The sequence below is a fragment of the Eschrichtius robustus genome, chromosome 7 (assembly GCF_028021215.1).
Source record: "Eschrichtius robustus isolate mEscRob2 chromosome 7, mEscRob2.pri, whole genome shotgun sequence".
NCBI lineage: Eukaryota > Metazoa > Chordata > Mammalia > Artiodactyla > Eschrichtiidae > Eschrichtius > Eschrichtius robustus.
This window is the reverse complement of record NC_090830.1, coordinates 110,412,010-110,426,633: the sequence shown is the minus strand read 5'-3', so window position 1 is coordinate 110,426,633 and position 14,624 is coordinate 110,412,010. Positions and strand designations below refer to the sequence as shown.

General features: G+C 46.6%; 2 protein-coding genes across 4 annotated transcripts in view; one reads left to right on the top strand and one right to left on the bottom strand.

Annotated features, from left to right (window-relative positions):
- ENTPD7 (ectonucleoside triphosphate diphosphohydrolase 7) overlaps positions 1-3,239 on the bottom strand; it is a 64,781-nt gene extending 61,542 nt beyond the window's left edge. The window contains exon 1 of one of the 2 annotated variants that reach the window (XM_068548341.1): positions 3,119-3,239. The gene's annotated coding sequence lies outside the window, so the exon portion shown is untranslated. The other variant, XM_068548340.1, reaches the window with a different exon arrangement.
- A 706-nt stretch (positions 3,240-3,945) lies between these two features.
- SLC25A28 (solute carrier family 25 member 28) lies at positions 3,946-14,242 on the top strand. 2 transcript variants are annotated; one of them, XM_068548335.1, is made up of 4 exons: positions 3,946-4,251; positions 10,816-11,044; positions 12,172-12,228; positions 13,393-14,242. In XM_068548335.1, the coding sequence occupies exons 1-4, from the start codon at positions 3,961-3,963 to the stop codon at positions 13,908-13,910; spliced, it is 1,095 nt and encodes a 364-aa protein (XP_068404436.1). In that variant the 5' UTR covers positions 3,946-3,960; the 3' UTR covers positions 13,911-14,242. The 2 variants fall into 2 exon arrangements, with proteins under 2 accessions (XP_068404436.1, XP_068404437.1); XM_068548336.1 differs by lacking the exons at positions 3,946-4,251; positions 10,816-11,044 and adding an exon at positions 11,051-11,530.
- Positions 14,243-14,624: the final 382 nt, after the last annotated feature.

Below are 14,624 nucleotides of genomic sequence, written 5' to 3'. Positions count from 1 at the left end.
AGACAACATTGAGACAACTAGTGGTCTCACAGATTAATGCAGAAAAGAAAATGACAGGAGATAGAAGGGAGAATGCGGAAAACAACTGTCCTAAGAATATAAGAAATTAAGATTCTACAGTGCCCAACTGAGGAGTTGCAGGCGTGGGAAGCTATTCAGGGTTTATAAAGAATATCACCAAGAGGGACTTCCCTGGTGGTCCAGTGGTTAAGACTCCATGCTCCCAATGCAGGGGGCCTGGGTTCGATCCCTGGTCAGGGAACTAGATCCCGCACGCGGCAACGAAGATCCTGCGTGCCACACTAAGACCTGGCACAGCCAAATAAATAAATACTAAAAAAAAAAAAAAGAATAACACCAAGAAAGTTGTTTCTTTGCTTGCTAATTTGTTTGTTTTCTGGGAGGGTTTAAGTGCTGGTGAGATGTAGGACAGAGTGTGTGTAGATGTGTTAAGAGGGTATATCAGATAGGATGGGTGAGGTCCTTATTATTTGAAGTGTGGTCCAGGGTCTCACAGCATCAGAATCACCTGGGACCTTGTCAGAAATGCAGAATCTTAGACCCCCACCCAGACCTACAGAATTATAATGTGGCATTTTTACAAATTCTTTAGGTGATTAATATCACATTAAAGTCTGAGAAACGCTGTGCTAGATTATGTTATGGTATGGAATAATCCTAAAATCTGTATCTTAAAACCACAGAGATTTATTTCTTACTCATGCTGAAAGTCCATCTGGAAGGAAGAGGGTGGCAAATACGTGACTGCTTCATCATCCTCACCTGGGCCCCAGCCTGACGGTGCCTCCACCATCTGAACGTCACCAGTCAGGTGGCAAGAGAAGGTAATGTGTGGCTCTCATGCTTTGCTCACACTTCCTTGGTCAGACAAATCTCATGGCCATGCCTATCTTCAAGGAGGTGGGAAGAACAATTCTACCATGTCCCTGGAAGGAGAGGACTCAAAATACTGGTGAAGCCAGGAGATCCCAGAGGTAGGGAGGCCTTTCAAAGGTTATCACAATATAGATGTAAAATGATCAGACATTGGGAAAGTATAATATCTATAGGAAGGAAAAGGAGAGCATGAACAACAACAACAAAAACATTTCAGGGTAATTATTCTGAAGAGGTAGTCAAGGAAGACTCCCAGCTTTAGAGTCTGATTGATTGGGTAGAAATGAGAAATTGTGGAGGAATTGGTTGCAGAGGGGAGTGGAAAGGCTGAGTTTGGAACGGACATGCTAAATCAGAAATTAAGGTGGATATTCACCCTCCACCTATCTTTCCAACCCCCCACCGTGCTCCGGCCACACTGACCTTTCTGTTCCTTCATACACCAACCTTGTTCTCACCTTAGGGTTGTTGTACCTACAGTTTCTTCTGGAATGCTCTTCTCTGGGCCTATCATGAGCTCCTGCTTGTCATTCAGAACTTAACCATAGTGTCACCTCCTCAGAAAGGCCTTTCCTGGTCATACAAATGTAGCCACCCAGTCACACATTATCACACCTCCCTGCTACAGTTATCAGCATAGTACCTAGAGCTAACCGATATTTTTATTGGTCTATCCCTCTCCCCCCATTAAAAAGTAAGCTCCATGAGGTCATAGACTCTGTCTATCCTGTATCACCAGCTTCAAGTACAGTGCCAAGCAAAGTTGGTACTCAATAAATACTTACTGAATATTCACATGGAAATTTCAGTTAAAAGGTATGCAATAAGGGACATACAGATAGGGCTCCAATGAGGAAAACAGATTTGGAGTAGTGAAGTTCTCTAAAGTATTAAAGATGAACTAGAAGCATTAAACCTTTAGGAATGTTCCCCCTCAGTGGGTAGAGAAGCGTAGGAGACTCAGAAGTCTAAAGGGTAGAATAGAGTGTCTCCTGAAGCGAGGAAAAAGTTTCAGTGAGGGATGGGTCAATGGGGGGCACGTGTTATCTCTTAGTCAAGAAAAATGGGAATAAGAAAAAGACCATTGGATTTGGAAAGGTCATTTGTGACCAATGAATAAAGGAGTAAAAATGTAGGGCTTAAGGAGAGAAAGGACTTGGCAGGTATAGCTTATTACTGGAGTAGGTTTGGCAGTAAAGGGAATTACTACTCCAGCAGGATTGAGTGGGTTTCTTTTTGCGAAACCTATGGTTCTTAACTTGAAGTTAATGGATCCCTAGGGGGGTCCACGAGTCACTTTCAGGGACTCTGCAAATTCAGAAATTATAGGCAAAATTTTGTGTGTGCATGGGGGTACGAGGTGGGGGGAAGAGGATTTTAGTTTCATTATTTTCCAAAAGGTCGAGACCCAAAGGTTGAATAGCCAGTGCTGAATAGGAAGAGAATAAGTTAAAAAAAAAACAAAAAACGGAGACCCATAAAAGGGCTAAGCTTTAGAGAGAAAAAGAAAAACCTCTTTCTTATCTAAGGAAAAGCTAGAAACAGATTTCTAAAAGTTCACAATTACATCATCATCTCAGTAAAATAGGGAGTAAAGACAGATCTGGAAACACTGGGGAGACTTGTGCAAACACGCTCCAGTTAAGGGAGACTGAAGAAGCCGGGAAGACGGAGTGGGGAAAGCCTGTGTTCCTCAACCGAGCCCGCGGCCCTAGCAAAGCACCACCTGTGCAACGTCACCGCCCAGGAGGTGGTGCTCAAGGCTGGGAACTGCTGGTATTGTTCTTTAATCAGTAAGCGCCCCTCTGAGACCCCAGCCGAAGCGTCTGGGATCGAGAGCAGTCTTACCACAAAAAGCATCATCACCGGGCAGGGGAGCTCATCAGTGAGTCAGCTCAGGGACAAGCTGTGCGTCCGACAAGCTTCCCCAAATTTGCCGTACTTTCCTGCTGTGTTTGGGCAGCTGCCTCCTGCCCAGCCGCCCCACCTGTCGTCGTCTCTGAATCGTCCCGCCCCATTTCGACATCTCCCTTCCCCGCCTCCAGCTCTCGGCCTGGCGCAGGGCCGAGCGACAGCAGGCCCCCGGAGAAATCATTCACTCAACAACTGCGGGGTTTACTTGGCGACTCCGGGGCAAGCCCAGCCGGGCGCTGGGGCCTGAGGAGCATCAGGCCCTAAGGAGTGCGCCCGCGCGCAGCACGGAGGGGTCAACTCTCCCGACCTGACCGGAGTTTAACGGGCCTCCTCCTGCATGTGGCAACAGCTTTCCCGACATGCCGGCGGGCCTCGCCAGGGGATGCCCGGCCCCGGTTCGCTCCACCCAACGCCAGTCCGAGATCCCGCGGGAACAGAATTCTCGGGCCAAGGCCACCCGCCCGCACACGACCCGCGAGTCCCGGGATTCGGGGCGGGCGCTCTAGCAGGGGCTTAACCGCATCCGTCAGCGGTTTGACCTTGAAGGCCAGGCACCGCCCTCCCCTCCTCCCCCGACACGACCCAGCCTGCAGCGCCCACAGCTCTACGGGCGCCAGTCAGGGCCCCAAATTCCCCCTCGATAGCCCCTGGGCGCTTCGCCCTCTTCCTGTAGCCAATCGGATCCCGAAATAAAACTGGCCAATGGCCGCTCTCAAAGTATCAAGAGTCGTTGAGCCTATCAAAGTTCAGCCTTAAGTTTCTCCCGCCCTCCAGGAAAGTCGGAGGGCGGGTTGATCTTACATGTTGGCCAATCAAGTGGCCAATAAACAAGAAGCTTCCAAGATCAAAGGGGAAGGGGTGGGATCTAAGCTGTCGCAACGCCGCGGGGCGGAGGAATGACAGGCAACTTCACTAATACCACAGACCTATTTTTTCTACGTAAGCCAGGGGCGGGGCTAGCTTGACGGCTGTACCAATTGCTGATTGAGGGGCGTGTCCTCGGGGCCAAGCGGGAGCCCGAGGCCCCGGGCTCTCTGGGCCGCGCCTGAGGCAGACGCAACGGGGCTGGGGGGCGGCGACGGCAGCGGCGGCAGCAGCGACGGCAGCGGCGGCGGCGGCGGGGGTGGGCGCCGCAGCTGGCCCGGGTGGATGGAGTTGGAGGGGCGGGGTGCTGGCGGTGTGGCGGGGGGGCCGGCGGCTGGGCCGGGGCGGAGCCCCGGGGAGTCGGCGCTGCTGGACGGGTGGCTGCAGCGGGGCGTGGGCCGGGGGGCCAGCGGCGGGGAGGCCGGGGCCTGCAGGCCCCCGGTACGGCAGGATCCGGACTCCGGCCCGGACTACGAGGCGCTGCCGGCTGGAGCCACTGTCACCACGCACATGGTGGCGGGCGCCGTGGCAGGGATCCTGGAGCACTGCGTGATGTACCCCATCGACTGCGTCAAGGTGAGACCTGGCCCTGCTCCGAACTTCACCTGGGGCTGACCCGACCCCTGGGTCATGCCCGGAGCCAGGATCCCAGCCGAGAGCCGGAGCCGACCAGGGTCCCTTTCTGGCTCCTGCCACCACACTATTCGAAGCACACACCTATGCAAGAAAGGTCCCGGCCGGGAACTGATCCCAGTCAGAAGCCAGGACCAATTTCTCACCGTCAGTGAGATCTAAATTGGGACTCTGGAAAGAAAATCTGTCAGCCAAAACCCTGGATCCCAACTGGGACTAAACAGGAATAGGGTGGGATGGGAAGGGAACAGGTAAGTGTTACTAACTTGATTAAGGTAAAGCTTACTGAACACCCTCAATAGGATCTTAATGGCTAGAGATGTTCTCTGGCCAGTGCTTTTACAAGCTCCTTGCTGTGTTTTCCCTTAAAAGTGATGGGGCAGGAACCAGAATCTGGGATCTCTCAGCTAGATGAAGGATTTACTTATTAAATCTTAACCCATGAGTGATTGGAAATCATTGTGCAGTCAGAATTCAGAGTTCCTGACTGGAAATAATATGGGAAAGACCATGTTCAGGAAAAAGTTTCGGTTTCTCTGGGCAGCAAGCATGATACTCCACCTATTTCCTGAACATGAAAATTGAGCTGGGATTGGGATTGTGTATATGCAGGGAGCACATCAGCCCTCCAAGGAGAGATGGACCTCATAGTGTATTTCTTTAGCCACTTGAAGTTGACAAAAAGGGAAAAGTTGTCTAGAAGGGAAGCATGACAGTACTGGAAAGTAGATGTTAGTGTGAAGAAAATAAAATGGGATCAACAAGAGGGCATGATTCGTGTGAAAGTAAAACTAATTTCAGCCACACCAAACAGGCTGATGAGTGGGTACAAGAAGTCAGATGCTTCTGAAGAAAGCTGGGTGACGAGGGGAACACATTGTTCTTTACAGTTCTTATTCTTGTGCATTAGCAAAGGAACAACCACTGAATAAACTGAATGAGAAGTAAACCCAAGGGGACTGTTGAAATAAATATAATGACAGAGACTGGTTCCTCCTTTACATGTTAAGGGTAATATAGTTAAACAATATCCTCACAGCTCTTGGATGTATGTTTTCTTCTCAAATTAGGAAAAAGTTACATATTCAGGAGGAGAGTATCAACTTGGAAGATGCAAGGTCTTTCTCTTCTGCTTCTCCCTGGTTCCAGTACCGTTTCATGTTTTCATTAGTAAGGTGGATGAGGAAATGGAGAAAGTGCTCCTTAAGCTTTGTGAATGACACCGAGTTGGTAGGAGTATTCTAGCACATTGCAAGGTAACTCCTACCAAGGGCCACACCCTTGAAACTGTGGTAAATGCACTTGGCTAAAATGGATATTAGAATTTTATTTTTTTTTTTAAGATTTTTTTTTTTGGATGTAGACTGTTTTTAAAGTCTTTATTGAATTTGTTACAATATCGCACCTGTTTTATGTTTTGGTTTTTTGGCCCCAAGGCATGTGGGATCTTAGCTCACCGACCAGGGATCGAACCTGCACCCCCTGCATGGGAAGGCCAAGTCTTAACCACTGGACCGCCAGGGAAGTCCCTAGAATTTTAAATATGCATGTCAATTGTGAGGAATAGAAATAAATAGTAAAATCCATGAGAGAGAAGAGGATGGTTAATGCTCTAACAATATTGAAATGTCATACGTATAAGTACAAATAAAAAAGATCCAGACATGTATGTAATAGAGTCTAGGTTGAATGACCGTGAGTTGTTAATGCTGTATATCCAAAAGTTATCATGATCTAACTGCAAAGTAACCTCATTATACTTGGACTGTGAGTAAAGTCCAAGATAGTCTAGGGTGCTGTCTTTCAGGATGGGTATCAAATGAAAACTAGATCAAGGAGAGTAATGAAAATTATTGAATGGCTTGAAAAATACAATGTAATAATGTGACTGACTTAGAAATATTACCTCAGCTTATCAATTTAAGTGTTGTCCCACTACCTTAGGAGACTATGTCCTTACTCCATATATTTACATAATGCTAATGTTGTTGTAAACATTTTATAACTTCCTCTGTTAGAAATGCCTCTAGAATACTTGGCTACATATCCTTAAATGGGGCAAGTCTTTGTCCTGTGACAAGACAGAGCTGATGTTTTAGTAATTGAGACCATTCAGAATCAAATATGGCAGTTCAGGTGGGAGATCAAAATGGGTAATGCTGATTGGGGTCAAAGATAAGGTAGGACTGGAAAGCAAGGAGACTGATTTACTCCTGAGGTTGATAAACCCACTGAGGGAACATTTTGGAAAGAGGAGTTCCAGAAATGTTTTGCATAACTGCAGCAGCATTGCTGGAATAAGTCGCTTGTAGCCTTCCAAGATAACTGTTTTGAAGAACAGTTCTTATTCACTTGCATAAGCTTTGGAATTTTTGTTTTTAAAAAATTAGTAATACAACATTACAGTCATGCTTCAAAGCACTACATTGAAGAAATAATTATTTCATCTGGAGGAAAAAACGCTCAGGAGTCTTCAAAAACACAAAAGCGTGTTTTAGAAGAATCATTTTCATTTGCCATTAACGCTGGGATTTAAATGATTAGAGGGAAAAACTAGGTGAGCCTATCAGGATTTAGTGTCAGTAAACACTGTTTACAGCAGACACTGTTGTGCAGGCATGAAAGTAAAATTCAAATCTCTTCCTTCAGAAAGGGCTTTGCAGTTCACTTGTCCCTGGGTAGCTATTCTTCCTCTTCTACCATAAATAGGCGGTGGAGAGGAAGAGCAGCCCAACCTACCCTAAGACTAGAGGCAGGTATCTGTGTTGGAGCCTAAAGGGCAACCACAGTGTTTGCAAGTGAAAGCTGATAGTGACTCTTGGCATTCAAGCCTGTGCACCCCCAAACCGCTTATCAGGGTCAAGTCGACTTAAAATATCCTTGGGAGGGACCATGGGAAGTCAGCATAGCCTTGCTAGGCTATAGTTAGTCAACCAGCGATTTTCATGGTCATAATAGGGAGGTTTGGGAGCCCAAGTGAATCCCAGTTTTCCTTTTCTGGGCTTCAGAGACAAGCACCAGACTTTATCTAAAGGGGTAGGTTCTACAGTGTAAAGCAGTCAAAACTCTCCTCAAAATCATCTGGCTAAGCACCTGTCACCAAGGTGCTGCTTTTTGGCTTTGTAGTGGTGAAGCAAATAATTACTTATATAATAAGTTAAGGAGGGAAAGAACAAAGGGAAATAAATCTTTTCTAAACTCCAGATGTAAATGGTTATCTGTATACTTTCACCAGTGGACAGTTAGGAAATGGAAACATTGGCTTATTTGATTTTCTTATATCTAATAATGAGTATTCAGTATATGGCAATTGCTCATGTTTGTCAAGCACTATCTGATGTGCCTTAATATTTACTGATTTACTCATTGGAACAACTTCATGAAGTAGATACCATTTTCATTACTTTATAGATGAAGAAAACAGGCAAGTTAAGTAACTTGCCCAGGGTCACATAGTGGCAGAGTCATGATTTAAACCCAGTCTGACTCCCAAGCCTTCCATACAGGCTCCCAAAAGCAGATTTCCAGAACCAAGCAAGGCACAGAATTTCACAATTGTGCTCCTTCCTAAACATGACCTTTAGATGAACAGCTGGACATATAAATCATAGCCACAGAGGAACTTCAAAATGAAAACAAAAAATACAAAATCAAGCCTGATTTATTAGTGGTTAAAGACCAGTTAGTTCCCCATGCATATTTGCAAAATGACTTATACACGAGACAACACTGCCATGATCTGTAAATTCTGAGATATGAACTAATATTTCTGAGAAACATAGTTGAATACAATAAAAAGCCTTATATTTCTAGCACCGCATAAATTAGCAATGGCTTTTACTTGCCTTAACTCTGAATCTCCACAACAGCACTCTGAGCCAGCCATTCTTAGTCTCATGTTACAGATGACATTGCTGAAGCTCAGAGGTTAAGTGACATACCCAAGACTACATAGCTAGCAAAGCTGGGTCTCCCACTCAGCCTTTCTGACACATATGTGACTTGTCTTACCAAACTACTTACCTGTTTGGCTTTTCTTCAAAGTCAGGCAGTGGTTTTTTCTATGTTGAAGACTATTCACTAATTCTGACTTAGAGATTTCATCTTTAAGAGGTTTTCATCTTTCTCTGAAAGAGATTTATTGGCCCACAAATTTGGGGAGCCATATTTGTTTTTATATTTGGTGTGGCTTATGCCTGGGTCCTCTCCATGAGGGTGTATTTTCATTGAGTTAGAATTGTGAGTTAGATTTAGACGTGTGTGTAAAATTTTCATTGTAACTTACACACAGTCCAGGTTTCTCTTGTGGGTAAACGGTTCCAGGCCTCTGAGGCCAGACCTTTAAGACTAGTTACCCAAATATGCTGTTGACTCCAGCAGAACACTGCAATTTCTAAACATTCCCCCAATACAAGATTAGTTTGGTTTTTTTTTAAATTTAATTAATTTATTTATTTTTGGTTGTGTTGGGTCTTCATTGCTGCACGCGGGCTTTCTCTAGTTGCGGGGAGCAGGGGCTACTCTTCATTGTGGTGCACAGGCTTCTCATCGTGGTGGCTTCTTTTGTTGCAGAGCATGGGCTCTAGGTGCGCGGGCTCTAGAGCGCAGGCTCAGTAGTTGTGGTGCACGGGCTTAGTTGCTCCGTGGCATGTGGGATCTTCCTGGACCAAGGCTCGAACCCGCGTCTCCTGATTGGCAGGCGGATTCTTAACCACTACACCACCAGGGAAGTCCTTTTTTTTTTTTTTTAATTGAGAAGTAGAAAAGAATGTGTCACATTGTGATAAGTGATATTGTGTATTTCTGATTGAACTTCAGTAATCTTTTAGGCTACCAGTTCTTTGTTGGTAGCAGGAAGGAGAAAATAACTAGAGGAATGTGGATTGCTTGCAGCTCACCAGGATTTGTTAATCTGGTTAATTTGTTTTCTCCCATGCTTTTGAGAAGAGGCATTACTCTTGGATTCCAGATGGCCAACAGGAAGGTTCAAGCTTTTAAATCCAGATTGAATCAGTGACAGGAATGAAGTAGGAATTTAAACTGTACTTGGGCGTTAGTTGCCCCTATTGGCTTACTAATGGCCTTTTTGAACTGGTGCAGACAAAGCTAAGATTCATTCATTTTTTCATTCATCCATTCATTCATTCAACAAACAAATCTTGAGTGCCTACTGTGTTCCAGGCACTGGACATTGATTTTTTTTTTTAGTATTTAATTAATTAATTAATTAATTTTTTGGGCTGCGTCGGGTCTTAGTTGTGGCACATGGGATCTTTTTGTTGCAGCACGGGCTCTTTGTTGCCATGCGCAGGCTTCTCTCTAGTTGTGGCGTGCAGGTTTTCTCTCTCTAGTTGTGGTGCACGGGCTCCAGGGCACATGGGCTCTATAGTTGTGGTGCGCAGGGTCCAGAGCACATGGGCTCTTTAGTTTGCGGCACGCGGGTGCTCTAGTTGAGGCGCATGGGCTCAGTTGCCCTGCGGCATGTGGGATCTTAGTTTCTTGACCAGGGATCAAACCTGTGTCCCCTGCATTGGAAGGCGGATTCTTTACCACTGGACCACCAGGGAAGTCCCTGGACATTGATTTTATACTATCTGGTAGTCTCCATGCCACCCTAACCTTGAAATAGATCAATAGACAAGAGATCTGTGCATTGGAGACTCATCCTTCAGAGAAGGTCTGTGATTTGGGAAGTATTTCAAGTAAGATTAATTTCCCAAATTTCAATATCTACCATATACATTCATTCCAGTCATTGAATCCTCTAGAGATTCCAAGGGTTATGTTTCACTGAGACCAATTTTATTCATTGATGCCAGTTTTGGGATCCAGTCAGTTTAGATTAGAAATCTGGAATCTCCCTCAGTTTTAGAGAATAGATTGGTTTCCACCTTCATAGTTCGAGGGTAAACTTTCTTTTCCAGGAAATTAGAGCAGCATTATTAGGAATGCTACTTCTGCCAAAATTTTAACTTACAGGCCCAGCTGCCAATGCCAAATAGTCTGAAGAAGTCAGATTATCACCAAGGTTATATCGAAGGATGAGCTCTCATCTCATTAGTCGGTGTAGTATGTGGCCAGGAAGCAGGCCCAGGATCAGTCTGCAGAAATAATAAAGTATGTTGTAGACAGTAAATAGCTGACTTTAGAATCCACTTGTAAAGAACTCTTAGCCTGAGTTTATTAAGACACAAAAGCAACTTCTCCTGAAACACAGGCTTAATATTTGTTGCTGGGTTCAAGAACGCTTACAAGGGGCGATTTTTTGAGGGAAAATAATGGTGTTCCACTCGTAGGGTCATAGGTGACCAGAAAAAGAAAGGTCCAGCCAAGGCTTGGAAAGACTGCACGTAGATTTGGAAGGCAGTAGAACTGGATGCCAGGTATCACTTCTACATATTGGCGTGATTTCACGTAGGAGGTCTGCCTAGTGCCCAAGCCTGAGTGTTGAGATTGGGTACACAGTCAGCATCACTGACATTGCACTTCTCCTCTCTGTACTTTCAGACCCGGATGCAGAGCCTACAGCCTGATCCAGCTGCCCGCTATCGCAATGTGTTGGAGGCCCTCTGGAGGATTATAAGAACGGAGGGGCTGTGGAGGCCCATGCGAGGCCTGAACGTCACAGCAACTGGCGCAGGGCCTGCCCACGCCCTCTATTTTGCCTGCTATGAAAAGTTAAAAAAGACACTGAGTGATGTAATCCACCCTGGGGGCAATAGCCATATTGCCAATGGTATTGAGCCTTCCTGTGCTGGTTCCTCCACTTTCCCAACTCTTTGGGCTTTGCTGTTGTCAGTGCTTTCCAGTCTCAGCATGATTTGAAGCTGAAGCTTTGGGCTGGGGTAGGCCAGATTATAGGGGAGGGACTTCCAAACCTGATGTTCTCAGACAATGGGCTGCTTCACCCCCACCCCTTCTTTGGGGCATCTCAACAAAGGGTTACAATAGCCTCCCTTACGTACCAGCTTGACTCTTTCCTCTCATTTTCTCCCTGGTATCAGCTTCTGATGCCCTGGTAATGTGGAGACACACACTGAACTGCCCCCGTTGTGTACTTCTTGGTAGTTGGGTGGTATCCCGCTCCTCGGGGCAGGATTGGAGGTAACCCAGCCACCCAAGGAAGACATCCGTGGAGCCTCAGCTCTTCGCCTCACCTTTGCAGGATCCCAGCTGCCCACAGGCAGTTTGTGTCATGGAGGACATGACAAGGCCTCAACAAGTGAATGGGGCTGGGGCCGGGGGGCTTCTGTACAAAGAAACCAGAGGGTTGGAGGTTGTGTGGAAGTAAGGGAAGGGATGGCAGCCTGGAGAAAACCGAAGTGAAAGTGGAGAGGAGAGGGTGAGGGATACGGTAGTTCAGGACCTGAGGGAAAGGTCTAGGTGGACAGATGTTAGGATTTGGAGACTGGGGTTGGGCAGCATGGGGCAGCAGGATAGAAGGTGAGATTCTGTGGTGGAGATCTGACCACCTGCCCCTCGTGCTCTCCCGCCATTGGAGGCGGTTGATGTGCTGGCATCCCTTGCCCACAGTGTATCTGCTTCCTGTCTGGAGCATGAACTGCATTTATTCTCAGAGCCATCTTTGTTGAAAAAATCTGGGCTGTTTCTCAGACTCTGCCTGGCCTTCCTATCGTAGCTGTGGAAGGTAGATTGATGGCCTTACTAAGTTAGAGGGAACAAATATCTTCATTTCTCTGAACAGGCATTTAGAAGCAGTGGGTTCCCATCTTTTAAACTGGCTCTTAACATTCCCTCTCCCTGCTGTGGTTTATCACAGCCACGCCCCTTCACTCTGGGTCCTCCGTTGAGTCAGTCACCCTCTCCTGGCCTTACATGTGGCAGTTGTTTTTTCCTTTGCAGGTGCGGCCGGGTGTGTGGCAACATTACTTCATGATGCAGCCATGAATCCAGCAGAAGGTAATGATTCCTCACCCTTTCCCTCTGTAGGCAGCTGTATCTACATCTCTGGGCTTTTCCTTTATTTTTGGTTTGCAGGAGAAAGCCAGGGAGCACCCCATCAGTTTTGGTGGGAAATCCTGGCGTGTTACATTGTCTTACCACTAGAGGGCACTCCCTCCATGTTGTCGGTGCTTAGGAGGATTCCCTTAGACAGGAAGCATATTCAGTGAAATTTATTCACCTGGGGCTTCCCTGGAAAAAGGTATGGCTCTATGTGGCCTATTCCTGGGGCTTCCTGGAAGTCCGCTTTATAGTGGATTTGATCTAAAAAATTTAGCAGATTATTTCACTTTTCTTCAAAAAGGTGAAGATATTGACATTTGAAAATACTGCCTATCTTGTTGGAATGAAGAATGGTTGAGATAGGAATGAAAGGTACATTGGTAGAGCTTAGTCCCTGCACTGCTGCTTGGATCTTGGCTTTTCAGTTGGAGAATGAGGTACCCAAACAAATATGAAAGGATAGCACAGTTGCCAGGTTCCTTAAAGTTCCAGTTCTTTACCTGTCTGGGCAAGGCCATGGCAAGGAAAGGGCCAAAGCTAAGCTGAAGATTATACCTGAGCTTATACCATGTATCTACGTGAGGGGATAGGAGATGTTTGGAAATGAAAGCCATACCCTTCTTGGCTAAGAATTTGGGTTTTGGTAGCCCTTCTCCTCCTCCTGCGGAAGGATGACATCCTCATGTTGTAAGAGTTCAGTGTTCTGTGTACCTGAGGATTGGGATTGTTAGGGCTATGTGTTCATTATTATGTTCACTGCCACTGAATCACTTCTTAAGAGTTACGAAAGGGTAAGATGGTAACAATAACAGGTAGGTACTTATTTCAAGGAAATCCTCTGGAGTCTAAACTGTAGATATATCCTATATGTTAATTGGCTGGTTTTAAAGAAATCCTACTAGAATTGGGTCCATTATTTTTTAGCCCTTTATCACCCTCTCCTATCCCCTCCTCTCAAAAAAGGGAAACCTTCACTAATCAGGCTGACAATTCACTCATACTTTTTTCTCTCTCCAATCCATTGGCTGATCCACTGACTTGGGACTCCGAATCTGGACACTCCTGCTCACCGGTTGATTGCTGTCACCATTCCCTTCTTCTCATTGATGGCACCGCCAGTGGTGAAGCAGAGGATGCAAATGTACAACTCACCGTACCACCGGGTGACAGACTGTGTACGGGCAGTGTGGCAAAATGAAGGGGCCGGGGCCTTTTACCGCAGCTACACCACGCAGCTAACCATGAACGTTCCCTTCCAAGCCATTCATTTCATGACCTATGAATTCCTGCAGGAGCACTTTAACCCCCAGAGACGGTACAACCCCAGCTCCCACGTCCTCTCCGGAGCCTGTGCAGGAGCTGTAGCTGCCGCTGCCACAACCCCACTGGACGTTTGCAAAACACTGCTCAACACCCAGGAATCCCTGGCTTTGAACTCAAACATTACAGGACACATCACAGGCATGGCTAGTGCCTTCAGGACGGTGTATCAAGTCGGCGGGGTGACCGCCTACTTCCGAGGGGTGCAGGCTAGAGTAATTTACCAGATCCCCTCCACAGCCATCGCATGGTCTGTGTATGAGTTCTTCAAATACCTAATCACTAAACGGCAAGAAGAGTGGAGGGCAGGCAAGTGAAGCAGCACCGAGTGGAGCCAGGGTTCGGCCAACACTGCTGCTCTGCCCGCTCCAGCCACGTTCTCTGTCTCCCGGCGCGCTCCAGCCTCGGGTGGGGTGGGAAGGAAGGCAGAGGGCTCTCTCCCCCAGGCTCTTGGTGTTTTGGCTGACACCAGTTCCTGCCGCCCTCCGTCGTCGCCGCCTTTCCTTCCGGGCCCTAAGCAAGTGCAGCAAGTCACACCACAGCATCTCTGACACTCTCTCCTTCCTGGGCCTGATGACCTGCTCTAGACTGTTACAGAGGGATAAGCAGCTCATTCCCCTGGTTCCTAATAAAAAGCCTTTAAATTAAACGGTTTCATTGGGTTTGTCTTGCCAAAGGGGAAGTGAAATGCTGTCAACTGTTCTTGACTTTAAGCGTAAATCAAGGGGCCCATGGGGAAGGTTTATTGCGTTACGTCTGTAGTTTTTGTTTCTGCTGTTTTCATGGTGATTTAAGACTTTGGGGCCCTACTCCCCCTTTTTTAGTAATAGGCTCCAAGGAATCTCTCTGATGGCAGGAACAATGGGCCTTTGACAGAGCCTAGCTAAACAGGTGCTCTTGATCCCCACTATTGCCTTTTCCCTAGGGCAGTGGCATGGCACAGAAGAGGTAGATCTCTCTGCTCTAATTATCAGCTTTGCCTGCAGCAGTAAAACTTTCCATATGGCACTTGGTTTTCTAATGCAGTTGCA

Excerpts from the sequence above, each read along its gene's own strand:
- SLC25A28 (XM_068548335.1), top strand. The coding sequence starts at position 3,961 with ATGGAGTTGGAGGGGCGGGGTGCTGGCGGTGTGGCGGGGGGGCCGGCG. Across the intron at positions 4,252-10,815 it reads ACCCCATCGACTGCGTCAAG|ACCCGGATGCAGAGCCTACA; the intron begins GTGAGACCTGGC and ends CTGTACTTTCAG. Across the intron at positions 11,045-12,171 it reads CAATAGCCATATTGCCAATG|GTGCGGCCGGGTGTGTGGCA; the intron begins GTATTGAGCCTT and ends TTTCCTTTGCAG.